Raw genomic sequence first — 18186 nt, forward strand, 5'->3', positions numbered from 1 at the left:
GAACGCCCTACAATGGCGGCTCCAGAGTCGGTGCAAACGAAAGGGGGGGATCAAAGTAGCACTTTTTGCCTTCCTTTCAGGCGCCTATCTATACTCTGACAAGAAAACGATAGAACCCTGAGTTCTCGTGGTTCATGGTATCTGCCGCCTTGGTTGGCTTTGTAGGTAGCTCTCGGCACTCTCGGCCGCGAGAACTCAGGGCTCTACGTTTTTTGGTCAGAGTATAGGTGGCGCTTGACGCCCTAAGAGTGCGAGAGAGACAGGGCGACAAAAGCGATGCTCCGTACCGCGGCGGCGCCGCGCAAACTAACTGTTGCTCGAAAACGACGCGCGCCACATTTTCCGCCCGCCTGCCTGCCAGCCCGCCTGCGCTTGATCGGTGGGATCGAACTGTCGTTTGCTTTGCGCGACTGTACGCAGTAAATCACGCGATGCGCCGGGCACGCCGCGCCACGCCACGCCACGCCACGCCACGCCGCGCCACGCCGAGCTCTATAAAGCCCGCAGCTGCGCGACGGCGGCGCCGCGCGACTGACAGCGTATGGGTACCGCGCGAGGAAAGGGAGGGGGAGGGGGGGGTCCACCAAACCACGTAACGCTCCGGGCGAGAGGGGGAGGGGGATCACGACGGCGGTCTTGCGGATGGGGGTCAAAGACTGCCCCGCTGTTTTACGGACGGAACCGACAGTGAGGCGCCTCGGTGTTTGTGTGTGTGTGTTTGTGTGTGTGTGTGTGCGCGTGTGTGTGTGTACGCGCGTGTGCCACAGGGATTACCACACCTTCCCCGTCATAAATCCGCGTATACTGTAGCCCCTGTCACTGGGCGTGTGCCTGGCTGCCTGGCTGGCTGCCTGGCTTTCGTGGGCTTCCGGTTCTGACGTACAGGGTGGCGCCATAACACGTGTATTCGGGCCTGGCTCGGCAGCCTGGCTCGGCAGCCCTGGCACGCTAACCCAGTCTGGCCGGGGGGCGTCGAGGCGGACAGGACAAAGCTGGAGGCGGCGGCGGCAGCGCCACTGTGCGGTGCGGAAACTGACACAGCCTCAATGGTGGGGCGGGAAACCAGTTAGCTGCAGCCACCAAACCACTTTGCATGTTTGCACTAAAACCTACTAGACCGAATAATCCAAAGCCCATTTCCCCTTGCAGCGAGTTTCCCACCGAGTTCGGTTATGCTTTTTGCCTACTTACAGACGGTTTCCGGACACATTGCGCACTTACAGGCGTTGCTCGGGTAACATCCAAGTGAGCTTAGCCTGGGCGTGAAGCTTTTTCAAAAGTACAAGTACAAGGAGTGCAAGAAGTGGCATAGACCCCTTGCGCGAAGGAAAGCCCCCCCCCTCTCTCTCTCCCCCCCTCTTCCTCCCTTTACCTCACACTCACTGACGGCCAAAGGCAGCCCTTTGCCCGCGGCGGGCTGCCTCCTGCCAGGGCGCTGCCAAGGCGCTGCCAAGTCGAGGAGGTGGCAGTGCCTGGTCAGCGAGAGGGGCGCCGCTCCTCTGCCTTTGATGAGCCCCCCGCGGGGCCCCGTGGGGCCGTCCGGGGGCGCGCGCGTCTCGCTTGGCTCCGTGCCCCCACGGCCTGCGAGGGGCGCGAACCTCGTCACGCCAATCGCAGCAATCCACGGCCGCATTTGGACCCCCAGGTCCCCGGGTCGTGACCCGCATGTATTCAAAGCCGGAGCCAAAGCCGGCGTCGGCCCTCGCCTTGGCCACCAAGCACTCCCCCAGGCAGGCCCCGGGGCTGGCCATGCCGTGCCGTGCCGGGCCTGGCCGACAACGCACGGGAATGGGAGGGCGAGCCCTTGGCGCCCTTGGCCGCGCCGAGGCGGAGGTCCGTCCCGTCCGCGCCGTCCGTCCCGCCAACGTCAAGTGGCTCTCCGCGGAGGGCCGATGCTGCCCGGCATGCAGAGCCTTGGCGGGCAGTGCCAGCTCAGCATCCGCGGCCCTCTCCTCTCCGGGGAGAGAGCGGCAGGCGGCGGCAGGCGGCGGCCCTGGCTGGCGGGTAGTTTAGCGTGTCCTTGCCGCGCGACACGTCTTCGACGGCAGGCGGCACGCTGCGGCACGCTGCGGCACGCCGACGACCGTCCCGGCGTAATTTACAAACGACGTTTGCGGCGGGCTCTTGGACGGGCGGAGCCGCCGAGCTGCCGCGCGCGCGGGGGAGGATTAGCAGCTGGATTTATGCGACGAGCAGCGAGCCAGCGAGCCTTCTCGGGCGAAGCACGGCGAAGTGAAGCGTTCGGGCCACGTACTTACAGTGCGCACAGCGGGGCAGAGGACCGGCGCCGGTGGCCAAAACTCTAGACGCGTTTTGAGCTCGAAAGTCGCTAAGTGGGACTCGAACCGAGCGTGTGACCCCACCAATGGATTCCTGGTTCAAACAGCAATCCATTGGTGGGGTCATACGTTCGGTTCAAGTCCCATTTACCGACTCTGGGAGCTGAAAACGCATCCGGGATTTTAACCGCCTCCACCGGTCTTCTGGCAAATCCACTGAGCAGTGTTCGCCTTTCCGTCCTGCTCGAACAGAGCACCGCGATTTTCTTGCTGATTCGATCCCCGAGGGAGGGGCGAGGGCTCGGACAGGGACAGCCGAGGGACAGCGGCACGCTCGTGGCGATGCCCCCCGCCGCGCATCGCCCTCCTTGCGGTGTGTTGGTCGAGCGAGGGTCCCTGGTTCCTGCTCGGACACAGGGCCGGCCCTTGTGTGACCACGGCCGGGCCGGGGCCGCGCGATACCCCTCCCGATTGGCGATAAGCTGTTCAAGGAGCCGGGCAGGTCGCACCACCGTCACCTTGAACCGAGAAGTGTTGCCCGCGCCGCCTGCGCCGCCTGCGCCGCCGAGCGAGGCGTGAGGCTTCCTCATGTCCCCCCAGGGAGGGACTCGGCTCGGCTCACTCGACGGAGCAACCACGCGACTCGCACCGCGCGCTGCCCCGCCGGTATATTGAATGGCACAACTTGTCGGCGGCGAGCGCAGCGCCACTGTTTACCGCCTGCCTCTGGCCTGCCGCAGCGTGCCGCTGGCTTGACGACCCCGAAGGCGCCCCGCCCGCCCCGCCTGCCCTCCGGAAGCGGTCCGAAACGAGCGTCGCCGCGCGTCGCGCCCCCTGGGGCTCCTCTCCCACGCGCCCCGCCCCGCCACTCGAAATTAACGCGTTTCTGCTCGAGTCCCGCCCTGCCGCCTCCTTGCCGGTGGCCGCGACAGTGTCACGACGGGGAATCGTAAAGGCCGCGAACTGCGAACCCTTGACGCGGAGGCCGCGGTGGCTGCGGTCAGAAGGCGGCGCCCACAAGACCCTCGTAAACAGCTCGGCCTGACGGCCTCAGTGTCGCGGGCCGCCGAAGCTGCCCAAGCCAGATCAGCGCAAAGCCGCAAACCGATAAATAAGGAATCGTGACGGGCCGCGCCGCGTCTGTGAGCGGGACGGACGGAGGAGCACGACGGCACACTGGGCCAGAAGATCGGTAGAGGTGGCCCAAACTCCAGATGCATTTTGTGCTCCAGTTAAACATTACTCGAACCGAGCGTGTGACCTCACCTCGTTCATACAGCAATCCATTGGTGGGGTCACACGTTCGGTTCGAGTCCCATTTAGCGACTCTGGAGCTCAAAACGCATCCCGGACTTCGACCACCTCCACAGGTCCTCCTCGGGTGGAGGCATCGCAGCAATGGCCGTCGGCCGTCGACACGGCGAGGACCGTTAGGACGCCGTCAATGGCTCCATCAACATCACCGTGGTCGTGGTCATCGCGTCGTCGCGGCCCACTAGGGCCCACTAGGGGCGCGGATACATGGGAAGGAGGAGCCCTGCTCCCCTTCCTCGATGGAGAGGCAGGAAACAGGTCGCACTTCGTCTGTAAGTAGGCAACTTTCTCGAGATCGCCCCTCCCCAGAACCTCTCTTTCTGGATCCACCACTGCCAAACTCTGCTTGGCCGACGCCTATACAAGAGAACTCGGCCTGCCCGTTGGGTTGCGCGCGAGGCAGTTTCGACTCATCCTCTCCTTGCCGCCCGACTCGGCCCGACGCGAGACTGTTTCTCGATCTAGGTGCAGTCGCGTTCCGAAACGTTACGAGCGCCGCCGTCCCGAACGACACTTTGACGGCGCGGCCCTGCGCATGCACTGCTTTCGGAGACTTCTCATCCGCATCTGGTTTCTACTTGTTGTGCTGGGGGCTGTCCCCCGGGAGGGCCCCGGAGGGTGGGGGACGAAATATGACATCCGCGCGTCGAAGACGATCCAAATTATGACGGCCCCTCGGTCACGGAATGCTGCTTTGAGTTTATCGCGGCGCCGTTTGTCGGGCATGTGTGATGTCTGGTCAGCGACTCACATGAACTCGCTGACGAAACGCACTCTTAAAACCTTACGAAGTAATTTGAGCATACGTATAACAAACTAAAATACTTTGTTATACGAAGAAATAGTTCGTAAATTACAAAGTATTTTCTTTGTAAGCTTACGTATGCTCAAAATACTTTGTTATACAAACTGCTTTTCTTTGTAAGGCCCAAAATAGTTTGTAAGGTTTTCTCAGTGCGGATCCAAAAACCTGCGCGGCCTCCAAAAGGGTCAGGTGTCGACTCACCAGAATGAAACAGGAAGTAAAACACATGAAAAAGTTTACTCACTGGCCCTTCTGACGAAAAGCATTTTCACATCATGTTCTAAAGTTTTAATTGGTGGTCGGCCCACAGTGGGCAAGGGCAAGAAGTACGGTAGAGGCGGTCAAACTCCCGAACGCATTTTGAGCTCCAGAGTAGCTACGTGGGCATGGGACTCGAACCGTCTGACCCCACCAGGATTGCGCTCCGAACGAGGAATCCATTGGTGGGGTCGCGCGTTCGGTTCGATGTTCGAGTCCTGTTCAGCGACTCTGGAGCTCAAAACTCGTCGAGAGTTTGCCGCCTCCACTGGTTCTCTGGCCTGGCGCAGGAGTTCCTCTAACAGGGCCAGCCTGCTGCAGGCGTTGCAGGGACAGCATCCGAACGGACGCACTTCCCCGCACCGCACAGGAAGGGCCGAATAGCGATAGGACGGCGGACAGGCCATGTTGTTCCGCAAACAGGACCTGAAGTCCATCAAACTTGACGAGATACTTTGGTGAGCTGCTTCCGCACTGGTTGGCATCACGACGCTGCCTGTTGTTGCCCGTCGTTGGACGGACACGGCGTGGCCCTGGATACCTCGCTGCTCTCCAGGCGCCGCGCCCTCGGCCAGCAGGTGACTCCGAGGGGCAGGTCTCGTCGGTCTGTCTCTCTCACACCTACAGGGACGCCCCGTGAGAGCGAGAGAGAGACCCCCCTCCCCCTCCCCTCGGAATCAGCCTGCAGGCCGCGAGCGAAGGGAGCGGAGGTGGGAAAGAGACAATTCGGAGAGGGAGGTGTTGGAAGGGCGTGGGTTTCTGCACCGAGAGACAGAGAGAGGGAGAGAGAGAGAGAGTGGCTTCTTGACGGCGCCGCATTGTTCTGTGTTTCATTTTCCTTGGCCAGCCCTCTGGCCGCCCCGCCGCGGCCATGCACACCCCGCCCCGCCCCGCCCGGAGATAACAGCAAACAGCATATTGTGTTGTGTGTGCCTCGGAGTATTTCCACGGGGCGGGTGGAGCTGCCTGGAAAGAAGACCCCGGCGCGCCAACAATGCTGATGCTGTTTCGGCGGCGAGGTGGCGTGCCTGGACCTGGCCCTGGCCGGCCTGGCCGCCCCGCCGACGACCGCGATATCGCGGTATCGCGGCATATCGGATGAATAGGCGCATTATTTGCAAAAGGCTTCCGCAGGTCGGAGACACGGCGGCTCTCCTTGGAGTCTCGGAGACGGAGGGGCGGGGCAGGCCGTCACGGGGTCCTCAGAGAGGACTGCCAGGGCAGCGAGGGCCAGCGGCGTCTCGTGGAGTTACGGGGCGCGGCGGTGCGCCGTTGAGGCGTGCTGCTGCCCCCCCCCCCCTAACAGCGGCGTTACAGCTGCACTGCCGCCATTTGCAATTTGCCAAAGCAAGTGCACCGGCCGTGCCGGGCCGTGCCGAGCCCAGCAAAAGACGGCGCGTCGTTCCGGACACTCGGCGCCGCGGTGCCTGGCCGCCACCGCCAGTGGCCGCGCCACGGGCCAGCGCAGACTCATTCCGAAAGTCGTTCTCGTCGCTCTGTCTCTCTCGCACTCATGCGGCGTCCCGTGTAGGTGCGAAAGAGACAGGGCGACGAAAGCGACTTTCGGAATCAGTCTGCAGGCCGGACTGCTGAGGTGGCCGACGAGGCCACGGCGCGCACGCGGTGCTAGTGCGCGGTCGTTGCGGGAACGGGGCGAACGGGGCGTCATCGGCGGCATGGCTCTATCGGCGGCGCCGACGCGTCGCTCCGCCCGCGGCAGCCGCAAGCCGATGTTCCAATCGGCGCTTTGTCTCTCTCGCACTCAGGGGGTGATGCACTCCGTGGCCGAGAGAGAGAGAGAGACAGACAGACAGAGCGACAAAGCACTGTTTGGAGAGAGACCGCCGCCGCCAGGTCACATCGGGCTCCTGGACGTCAAACCACACTCCTCGACGCGAGAGGGAATCAATGAAGCTTGGCATCCCATCCCATCAGCGCCAAGTAGCAGATCGAGCGCGGGGAATGCGAGGGTGTGTGTGTGTGTGTGTGTGTGTGGGGGGGGGGTGCTTTCCGGACTGGAGTACTCGATGCTCGGAGTGCGTGTGGCTGGTGTGGCTGCGCGGCCCCGACCGGAACAGGTCGCCGGAAGTCGGAGTGCAGGCTGCAGACTGGCGGGGCCTCACCCTCGCCCCAATTAGCAGGGCCCGCCCTCGCGGCCCTCGCCGCCAGATAAGACAATCGCACTGCCCTTTCATCAACTCGCTCCTGGGGCCTGGGGCCGGGCCTGGGGCCCAGGGCTGCAGACTGATTCCGAGAGTCGTTTTCGTCGCTCAATCCCTCTCGCTGTCACTGGGCGTCCCCTATGGGTGCGAGAGAGACAGCGACGAAAACGACTCTCGGAATCGGTCTGCTGGGGCTGGTTCGGAGCCACGCGGTGCAGGGTACAGTGTGGAGATAGGGTGCGTTGGGGCCCTGCGCCCTGTAGTGCTAGGCTGCTGCGTTTGGCGCCGCGACGTGGAGCGTCACTGCAACGTACGTGCATCCAACACTACTGGGGCCGCAGCGCCAAACGGGGTGGACGTACACTGATAGAAAAGATGCTGTTAATTAACAGCATATATCCTGTTAAGTATTTTAGCAACACTTGTTGTAGAAGAACGGCATATTGTTGGACACTGAGTCGTTATCCAACAGCAGTGTTGTAAAAAGGGATGATGGCCCTCTGTATCTGACCTCTGACAATAAGTTGTTGTGTAACAGAATTACCATTTCCAAATGGCACCAACCTGTTCATAAACAACACTTTTCTGTTTTCAAACAAAAGAGTTGGGTAATTATTCCGAATAGCGCCTCCACCTATATAAGGTCAAAGTTTGGTATCATTAGACAGGTATTGACGAGTACTGTTCGAAACTGCAAGAAATATGTGGCGCTCGAGAAGGATATTGCTATAAATGTGTATTCAAGTACCTCACCCTAACCTCGAACAATGCAGCGATATCGTGAAATGCGCTCGTACTGTCAACTTATCACGCATTAGGTAGAAGGGCAAATCTTAGGGGGATGTTAGATCTTTCTTGCAGACCCACAATTTACCCCCAAATATTTTCCCTTCTATTAATTCGGGAAAGTTGACACGGCCGTCTGCTGAGGTGACAGGTGGCGCCATCTTGGAGCGGCTTCTGTAAACTCGTCGGCCCCGTCCAGTTTACTTGAATCAATAGAAGGGAAAATATTTGGGGGTATATTGTAGGTCTGCGAGGTAGATCTAACATCCCCCTAAGATTTTCCCTTCTACCTGATGCGTGGTAAGTTGACAGCTCGAGCGCATTTCACGATATCGCTGCATCGTTAGAGGTTAGGGTAGGGTACTTGAATACACATTTATAGCAATATCCTTCAAGAGCGCCACATATTTCTTGCAGTTTCGAACAGTACTCATCAATACCTGTCCAATGATACCAAACTTCCGCCCTATATAGGTGGAGCCGCTATACGGAATAATTACCAAGAGTTGTTATACATTTACAAAAAAAATGTCGAGGGTCCTAATAGTCTTATCCAATACTAGCAGTCATTCAGAAACGCTCTTTTCTGTTTACAAACAGCACTGTTCTTCAACGCGGTCTCTCTGTTATTCACAAGAAGGAAATAGGAGTTTCCTGACGGCTCAAACATTTGTTTTGTAACAGTTCGTGCAGTTCTTGGACAGTTCACCGCTGTTTAAAAATTGGAAGTGTTGCTAAAAAACTTTACAACACAAATGCTGTTCAGAAACAACAGAATTTATTTTGACATAGTTGGAGTTTGATTTGAGCCGTGAGCTGCAAAATGCTCCGGCAAATCTTCAATTGAATGACCAACAACACCAGTGTTGTTTTTAAATGACAGAATACCGTTCCAAAACAGCATATATCATTAATTTTACAAACAAGACGTTCTGTTTTCCAGCATTGGAAATCGTTCAATAACACTATATTTGTTGTTTTCTACAATGATGAAACTTGCTGTTTCCTAACAGCATTTGTGCTGTTTTAAGTTCCGATGACACGTGCTGCTTAAAAGCAAATCACTCGTTGGTAAATGTGCTGTTTTCCTACAGTTTCTTTTAACAGTGTATTACAATGAAATAGTTCCTTAATTACAAAGTTTGTTGTGCTCAAAATACTCTGCTGTGACAAGCTACTTTGAATTGTAATGCCTAAAGTAGTTTTTTGGGAGTGTGCTCCAGGCCTGGACTCACACTCTAGAGTGCAGGCTCTGGACTCTGGAATGGAAGGGCTCGTTGGCGTGACACCTTTGTCGCGGCCTTTGGAGCAGACGGCCCGTCGCACCTCGTTCTCGTTCGGGGATGAAGGCGCGGAGAGGCAGCCCCCGACTTTGAGCCAGTAATTAGGGCCAGGGCTCGACATGACCCTCTTTAGTCGCGTGCACCGGAATTATTTACATCTCTCTCGTCCACTCTCCCCCTCCCTCCCTCCCTCCACCGCGCCGCGCTGACCCGAGCGGCAAGCGCCGGGGGTCGGGTCGGGTCGAGTCGCTTGCTTGCACCCCGCACAGTCGTATGAATGGAAAAAGGAGAAAATAAATAAATTCAAAAAAAGCAAAAGGGGAAAAGAGAACGGCGGCGGCGGAAAGTCGGGCCAACATGTTTGTAAAAATCTAATGAGCAGCGCACAGCGCGCACGCTCTGAGAGAGAGAGAGAGAGAGAGAGAGAGAGAGAGAGAGAGAGAGAGAGAGAGAGAGAGAGAGAGAGAGAGAGAGAGAGAGAGAGAGAGAGAGGAGGAAGGGGAGGCTTTCGAGTGCAGGCATTCGGACACCGTGGCGGCCATCAGACGGGGTGGCCCGCCAGGCCAGGGCCAGGCGACTGTCCTTGGCTGGGGCGTTAAACTAATTTCCTCAATTCTCGTCACCTTCGGGGTGCGATAAGCCCCCGCCGCGCCCCGCCACACCCTCGGGGACGCAAACAAGGGGAGGGGGAAGGCGAGGCCGTTACTCCTGACGGCAATGAAAATTAGCGCAAATTTACAGATTCTGTTTGGAGCAATCCGCTCTCCGAGTGCTCGCTGCCGGCCGGGCTGCTGGCCGCTCGGGGTGTGGTTAGCACTGCTGGCCCCGGACCGGGAAAAGCGAGAAAGCGGCGCGGCGCCTCACCCTGCCAGTGTCGTGGCACACAGCGCCACACAGCGCCACACAGCGCCACACAGCGCCACACAGCGCGCCTCGCAGCAGGCGGAACGCAAACAACTTTCCGCTGTCTCGGGGCATTGGGCGAATCTGCTGGCCCGACACTGCAGTGGCGGGGACAGTCCCACACCTGGATTCGCAGAGTGGTTCCTGCACTCTGAATTTCTTACGGTGAAAGGCTGCTCCAACATATTAAGGCGAAGAGTTCTCTACAGTATGAGATAAAGTCAGCTTCACGACCTCGTAGACAATTTTTACCATGATATAGAGAATCTTCGGTACTTCTTTTAGAGTGTGGGCGTGGGCCTTCCGAGGTTTTAGGACCTGAGTATCAGGTGATAGTCATCCGCGTGTCCTGCAGTGAATGTAAGCATTGAACCGCGAATGGTCATTGGATTCCCACCAGGTGACCCCGCTCGCACCGGCCAGCGACTCTCGCGGGTACCTTAGCGGGTACCGAGCAGCAAACGGCACCCAAGCGGTGGTCCCGCGCCAGGAGGGTCAGGACCAGGACCACGGCCCGGCAGACCGCTGCGGAGAGGTTCGTCCGCCGGGATGTGGGGGATGTAGTGGTGCGGGGTGCGGCCATGCGGCTCGCCGCCCTCGAGTGCCCCCCTTGCGGGCCTGGCGGGCCTGGCCGGCCTCGAGGTCCAGGCTGTCCAGGCAGGGGCGGGCAGGGGAGGGCAGAGGGCAGGCTGGCAGGGGCGGGGCTGCAGTGTCGCGGCCTATTCTCTTGAGCGCCCCCCAGTGAGTGCTGCTCTCACACCGTTGTCATCGGGGTCCTTGGGTCCCGGGGACTGCCTTTGGACCCTCGGACCCTTGGGTGCGCCTAGCCTAGCCTGGAGGGAGGGCAGAGTCGAGCCGAGTCCTGCGGGACTGGCGGCGCCGGGCAACGCGCGGTGAAGTCAAAATCCAGCCTGCCGCACACTCGCCTCGCCCCGCCTCGCCCCACCCCGCCCCGCCTCGCCCCACCCGGCCCTGCCCCGCCCCGCCCCGCCTCGCCCCACCCCGCCCCGAGCCGCGCTAGTGCCTGGCGACCCTTACCGGCGGCAGCGACGCGAATATGCCTGTCGCGAAATGGCAACGGGCCCCATTCAAGGCGGCGCGGGCTTTGCCTTGGCGTCTGGCCGTCCACCACGCAGCGGGCCTCTGCTCTGCTCCGCTTCGCTCTCCGCCTTGTGATGGCGCCGAGCCTTCCAGCTTACACAGTAAATGCCTTACGGTGAAAGGCTGTACCAACATACAAATATGCTGGAGATTTTCTCCATAATACCAACGAAATTCGTCAAAATCTCTATAAGGTACAGTGAATTCTCAATGGTGTGTTACGAAGTCAGCGGCACCACCATAATATGGAACATTTTCACCATAATATGGAGAATCTTCACTGTAGAACATTTAGAGTGTACCAGCTCAGGGCTTCCAGGGATCCCAGGACTTCCAGGGTTTCCAGTACGTTCCACAGCTTTCAGGTCTTACAGGGCTATTCCAGGGTTTCGAGCTCTTAAGGGCGAGTGGACCGACGAACAGGGAGTGTCGCCGAACTGCAGCGCTGCAGTGAAAGGTCTTTTTGGCCTGCGTTCGCGTTCGCTGAAATGCTGAAAACGTGGCGGGGGATCACTCCCTCTCGGAAAATGGCGCACTGCGTTCTTGGGGGTGAGTTGGGGAGGGTAAGCGGAGCGCAGTGGCGGGCGTAGCGGTTTCGACATCCATTGTCACGCTCAGTCCCAGGATGGCTCTCAGTCAAAGAGCCTGTTGCTAATTTATCCAAAGCCCCTGATAATAAGTTAATGACGTTTGTTTTGACTTTAGCCTAAGGATGTCCGTGCCCGGACTGGGGTACAGTGGACCAGAAGACCGGTGGAAGCGGTCAAAATTCCGGAAGCGTTATGAGATCCAGAGTTGCTGAATGGGAGTCGAACCGAACGTGCGACCCCACCAATGGATTCCTCGTTCGGAGAGCAATCCATTGGTGGGGTCACACGCTCGATTCGAGGCCCATTTAGCATCTCTGGAACTCCAAACGCGTCCAGAGTTTTGTCCGCCTGCGCCGATCTTCTGGCCCACTGCGGGTGGTACTCACGCTTGCAGGCCTTTCGGTGCGTGATGGGCTTGGAGGCGTCGCGGTAGTAGCCCTCGCGGCAGTAGTGGCAGTGGCGGCCCGCCGTGAAGTGGCGGCACTTGAGGCACACGCCGCCGGACACGCGGCCAGACAGCTTCCACAGCTCCATGTTGAAGCGGCACTTGCGGGCGTGGCCGTTGCAGTTGCAGGCTGGAACAGAAAAGGGGCAAACGCGAAACATGATTAACTTGCTCGGTAGTTCCAGCAGTTCCCGGCTGGCTCCCCCGGCCCATCCACGGGATGAGCCCCAAACTTCCGAACGGTATATACACGCTTCATCCGATAGCTCGCCGCTTTTGTGTTCTTACGAAAGCAATTCCCCGACCCCACGCCAGGGCGTGCCGGGGCGTGCCGGGGCGTGCCGCGGCGTGGCACACCCCATCGGCCCATCCCTCACGGTAAGCGTGCCCAAGTTTGCCCAGCCAACTCCGTAGGCCGTGCCGCGGCCCGCGGACCGGCGGAGTGCGCGAAGCGGCGCGAAGGGAGCTTAACTTTTCTGTCCATAGCTTCTCGCCCGCTTCACAATTTTTGGCCCCAGTCCGCGCGACGCCCGCCCCGCCCCGCCTGTACCGGGAGCACTCCATCGCTGACCTTATTAAACTGAGAAAATTACTATGCGGGACGTTGTCTTGGTGCGTCCTAGCGCGCTGTCTACGCACGGGGCTGGCCGGGAGGGGCACGGAGTGCGAGAGGGACACGCGGCGAGAGACAGTGAGGGGCCGTGGACGGCCGTGGTGGAGTCGTCGCGGGGGGCTGGACCGGGAGGGCAAGTCCATACACCGCAAGTCAGCGCCGTCGGCGCCCAGCGGGCACTGCGGGCAGGGGTGGGAACCAAAGCGGTTGGTTTGCCTGACGCACACAAGAGCAGCCAGACAAAGAGAGAAACACAATTACCTTGCTCTATCTCACACACACCACCTCACACACACACACACACACACACACACCTACACCTACACACACCCACACACACACACACACACACACACACACACACACCGCACACACACACACACACGCACACACGCACACACACACACCGCAGTGTGCAGAGTCCCCTCACCGTGACACCTCCGCCGCTTCGCGCTTCGCACCGCTCGCGTGGCAGCCAGGCCCGGCACGGCCTGTCGAGAAGGTTGGCGTTGGCAGACGTCCTCGTAAAATCCAGCCGTCGGCCCGGACTACAGTGCAGGGCACGGCGCGGCGCGGCGCGGCACGACGCCCAGATGCGCGTAATTGCGTACACAGAGGCGGCGCTAGTTCCGGCGCTTCTTTGCGAAGCGTGGCGCCCCTCCTGCTTTACGGCGTGCACGACCTTCACGGCGGCAGCCCTGGCCGCCCCGGCCAGCACGTTCGCACCGCGTCACGGGGATGGTGGCAATAATAAGTCCGACAGGCCGCTGCCTGCGCCAACGGCCCGCGCCACGGCAGGGGGAGCGGGCCGCAATAAGGACACGGATAAAGTGCGTCCGAGGGACGGCACACAGTGGGCCAGAGGACCGGCAAGAATCCCGGACGCGTTTTGGGCTCCAGAGTCGCTGAACAGGACTCGAACCGAACGTGTGACCCCACCAATGGATTCCTCGCTCAGAGAGCAATCCATTGGTGGGGTCACACGATCGGTTCGAGTCCTGTTCAGCGACTCTGGAGCTCCAAAACGCGTCCGGGGTTTTGGCCGCCTCCACCGGTTTTCTGGGCTACTGTGCGGCCGAAGAGACGGGCAGGCGGCGCGCCCTTGGCAGGAATCCGGAGGAAATAGTAAGAGTCCTTTCCTGTGCTTCGCCTGCTCGAACCTCCGCGCGGCCCCACCTGCCGCGACGGCGGCGGCAGTGTGTTGTGGAGCCTAGACGCCCGCCGGGGCCAACCAGGCGGAGAGGGGCGGGCGTTGGGGGCTGCGCCCTCCGCGGGCCCTCCGGCACTTTGAGGAATCCCGTCCGAACAACAAGATATAAGGTATTCTTAGGGGCCGAGGGCCGAGGCTGCTGAGGCGCGTCGCGTCCCGAGGGACGGGCCCAGACGCGTGGCGGGGAGAGGGGGGGGGGGCGTCGCAAGAGGGCAAGGAGGCAGAAACGCGGCGAAAGCAGCGTGGCCGTCGGGGCCGAATCGCCGCAGCCAGGCAAGACTATGACATGGCCCTTCTCTCCCCGCGCACCCAGAGGGTTTGCTGAAGAGCTTCGAGCCAAGTCGCACATGGTGTTTTTCAACACTTGGTATTTCACTCGTGTACATTTTGTCAGAATGTCAAAACATATCTAAAATCCTGCGATCAAAATTCGAGCACCTCTGGAATCTGAAATTCTGAAAACTTATTCTGATATTGACGGCCCGAGTTCTACAGAATGCCAGAAAAAGTTTTCAGCTTTCAGAGGTGCGCGAATTTTGATCAGGTTTTCAGACAGGTTTCTGACGTTCAGACAAGATTTACACGAGAGTTTTCAAGTCGTACTTGGTACTTTTCACGTTGCACTTGGTAGATCTCACATCCCGTTGCTCTAGGCCTTCTTTGAATTACTCTCAAGTAGTAGAGGTGAAAGATCCCTTGTCCCCAGCCACCTTCTCTCCAGACTTACACCACCAGTAAACACAGGAGCAGCACAGCCTCGAATTTACTCCAAAGGTGCGGTCAAGAAGGGATAAGGGCAGGGCGAGGCGGGGCCGGTGGCTCCGCGGTGGGTAGCTCCGTGGAGCCATTCGCATGCACGGGTACCTCTCGCGGCGCCGCGCCGCCGTTACCGCTGCTGATAACCCCGCGGCCAGGCAGGCAGGCAGCCAGCCAGGCAGGCAGCCAGACACACCTGGGACGAGCACGGCGTCGAGACGACCGCCGCCAGGGCCGCCAGGGCCGCCAGGGCCGCCAGGGGGTGCAGCACCAGGGCTACCGGGGCAACGGCCTGGCCTCGCCGGGCGGTGTCTGCGGAAAGGCTGGGCAGACGCCCGGCGGGCAGGCAGTCCCGTAACGCAGGCCTGCCGGCGGGTTGCCTACCCCCGGAGTCCGCAGGAGCTCTCGCGCGTCCGGCCGGCGCGCACAGTGGGGCAGAAGACTGGAAGATGGCGGTTGGTCTTATGGAGCTCGAACCGAGCGTGTGACCCCACCAATGGCTTGCTTTCCGAAAAAGGAATCCATTAGTGGGGTCACACGGTCGGTTCGAGTCCCATTTAGCGACTCTGGAGCTCAAAAGGCATCTAGAGTTTCGGTCACCTCCACCGGTCTTCTGGCCCACTGTGCGGCGTCACCCCTGTGCACGTCGACGGACCGCGGGCTGACTCCGACACACTCTTAAGTCACGCTGTCTCTCTCGCACTCACGAAGCGTTCCGCGTGGGTGTGAGAGAGACAGCGCGCGTGGCGTTGCCGCCATTACCGGCCTGATTGATGGAATGTGGTCGCGCCGCCCGCCACCTTCCTCGCAGTGTTCGCACCTGCACGCGCCGCCAGCGGCACGTTTACGGGGAATGGCCGCGAAAGCGAGAGAGAGAGAGAGAGAGAGAGAGAGAGAGAGAGAGAGAGAGAGAGGAGAGAGAGAGAGAGAGAGAGAGAGAGAGAGAGAGAGAGAGAGAGAGAGAGAGAGAGAGAGAGAAGAGGGAGGGAGAGGGGACGGGGGAAGCTTGGAAACATCCCAGGATGGGCCTGGATGGCATTATGCGGAAGCGCTTCGCGGGTCCAATTGCACGGTTATTTCCGGTTATTTCGCAGTCTCGCGGTGCGGCGCGGTGTGGCCTGCACTGTCAAAACGACGGTGCAGCAGCACGCCTGGTCGCTTCTGCGCACACTCTGCCTCGGCCCTGCCTGCTTATGCGCCAGGGCACAGTGGGCCAGAAGACCGGTGAAGGCGGCCTAAACTCCAGACCCTTTTCGAACTCCAGAGTCGCTAACAAGGACTCGAACTGAACACCACAGTTGGATCCCTCGTACGGAGAGCAATGTATTGGTGGGGCCTCATTTAGCGACTCTGGAGCCGAAAACGCGTCTAGAATTTTGGCCGCCCCCGCCGGTCTTCTGGCCCACTGTGCAGGGTTCCCAGAGGTTCCGCTGTGCAAAGCGGCGGAGAGGGTTCGGAAAATGGCACAATGTAAATAAAGGAGGCTCTCGTCAAAAAGAGAGAGAAAGAATCCAGCCGAAGGGCATTGGCGAGAACATCAACAGCAGCATCACGCACCACCGCGTCAGCTCCCCTCGCCCTCCCCCTCTCCGGGCGGGGGGCGGGGCGAGGGGCGGGGGATGCGCCTTGCAGGATATTAAATTAGAGCTGGACTAATAGGCGGGGCGAAGGAGCCAACGACGAAACCGTGAAGGCGGTGAGATTTAACGCCCTCGCTGCGACAGTGCGACTACCTGCCCGGCCGTGCCTGGCCGCCTTTATTGTGGAACTACGTGCGGAGGATAAGGGGCGCTGGAGGGGCTAATGGCTGCCTGGCAAAAGGCGAAAGACTGAAGGGGGCGGGAGCGGACGAGAGACGCGCTACACTGTTTTACCCTCGGTTTTAACCGAGATTTCACCAGATTTTACCCAAGGTTTAACCAGTAGTTTTACAAGGGAACCTATTCAGGGGGTACACTCAGATTTCGACCAAACTTTTTTTTTCGTAAGAATAACATATAAGATTAAGAATGCACCTCAAAGTTAGTGCCAAGATATATATCTACACCCTTTACCAATTTTTTAAAACCTAAAAAAGGGGTAAAATAAGCTTTTTTGCAGTGTATGGGTCATTTTCGGACATCGAATCGGAAAATTTGAAGTCCGGTTTTTTGTCATTTCATTCAATGTTTGGTCCCCTTGTGACGAAAATGATAGAAAATTTTGGTCTGTTTCATATATTATCATATTTTGCACAAATTTGGTGCGACTGCCCAATTTACGACCGAAAATCTGCTCGTTGCATGTAAAAACATGGGCCATTTTACCCCTTTTTTCGGTTTAAAAAAGTCAGGAGGGGTGTGGACATGTATCTTGGCACCAACTTTGGGGTGCATTCTTAATCTTATATGTTATTCTTTCGAAAAAAAAAGTTTGGTCGAAATCTGAGTGTACCCCCTGAATAGGTTCCCTTGTTAGCCGAGGTTTCAGCCAAGGTTTTAGGCAACTCATACCCGAGGTTTTGCCAAAGGTTTTAGCCGATGTTTCACTCGAGGTTTTACCGGAAGGTTTTACCCGAGGCCAACCCGAGGTTTTACACGAGGTCGACCCGAGGTTTTACTCGAGGTCAACCCGAGGTTTCAGCCCAGATTAACCCGTGGTTTCACCCGAGGTCAACCCGAGGTTTCAGCCCAGATTAACCCGTGGTTTCACCCGAGGTCAACCCGAGGTTTCACCCCAGATTAACCCGTGGTTTCACCCGAGGTCAACCCGAGGTTTCAGCCCAGGTTAACCCGCGGTTGCCCCTCACGGACGGGGCGGGCTGGCTTAAAGGATGTTTGGGAGCGCGCGTTCTCACAGTAAAAAAAGATTCGCCGATTCGGTGACGTCTGGGCGCCAAAACGAGAATATTACAAGAACAGCAACACCCTCAAACTGTTCTGGCGGCCCTCTGTTCGTTTCGGCGACGCTCGGTCTAGTTTCGGTGGCGCTCGGTCCGTTCCGGAGCAGCCACCTCACCAGAACGGCACTGCAGTCACCCTCCCGCCAGCGACTTTTAATCGTCGTATTAATATGAAATAGGACACAAAACAAGTCAGGGGCTGTCAGTAATCATTCGCGTGACTCATCAAAGCGTAACGTTGCCGGCGGGCACGCACAAATATGCACAAACAGCTCAAAAACAGTTGTTGTGGTCATCCTAACCTCTCTGGCGGAACACCACCTGGTGACGCAGGTCACCGTTTTGGTGACAGACCGTCGCCGGGTTTGTAGGGGTACCCGTTTCGGTGAGATTGGATATAGAACGACCACCAAAACAGCGAATCTTTTTTTTACTGTTCTTGGCCGACATGGCGCGACGACTCTGCAGACCGATGGTTCCGAAGACCCCTTTGGTCGCTGTCTCCCTCGCACTCTCCTTGGGGCGGCCCGCCGGTCCTCAGAGGCGAGCGCCGCGAATAACGAGTGCCAATAACCCCGCAATCACTGCAGCCTCCCGAAATAGAGCACGCGGCAGGGCGGCAAGCCGGCAGACCGATTCCGAGAGTCGCTTTCGTCGCTCTGTCTCTCTCGCACCTAGAGGAGACACCCCATGAGTGCGAGAGAGACGGAGCGACGAAAGCGGCCCTCGGAATCGGTCTGCAGGGCGGCACGCTGCGGCACCCTGCCACCGCGTCGCCGCATTTAATCAACTCGTCACAT

The 18186-nt window shown here is 59.0% G+C and overlaps 1 protein-coding gene across 1 annotated transcript in view; it reads right to left on the minus strand.

The window, feature by feature from the left end:
• LOC117651217 (netrin-3-like) overlaps window positions 1-18186 on the minus strand; it is a gene marked incomplete at its 5' end in the record, with an annotated part of 104077 nt that overhangs the window by 19062 nt on the left and 66829 nt on the right. The window contains one exon of the mRNA XM_034395031.1: window positions 11868-12056. Coding sequence (XP_034250922.1) covers window positions 11868-12056 — 189 coding nt within the window. The remainder of the gene's footprint in view (window positions 1-11867; window positions 12057-18186) is intronic.

This window comes from Thrips palmi, unplaced genomic scaffold (genome assembly GCF_012932325.1).
Source record: "Thrips palmi isolate BJ-2018 unplaced genomic scaffold, TpBJ-2018v1 HiC_scaffold_5, whole genome shotgun sequence".
NCBI lineage: Eukaryota > Metazoa > Arthropoda > Insecta > Thysanoptera > Thripidae > Thrips > Thrips palmi.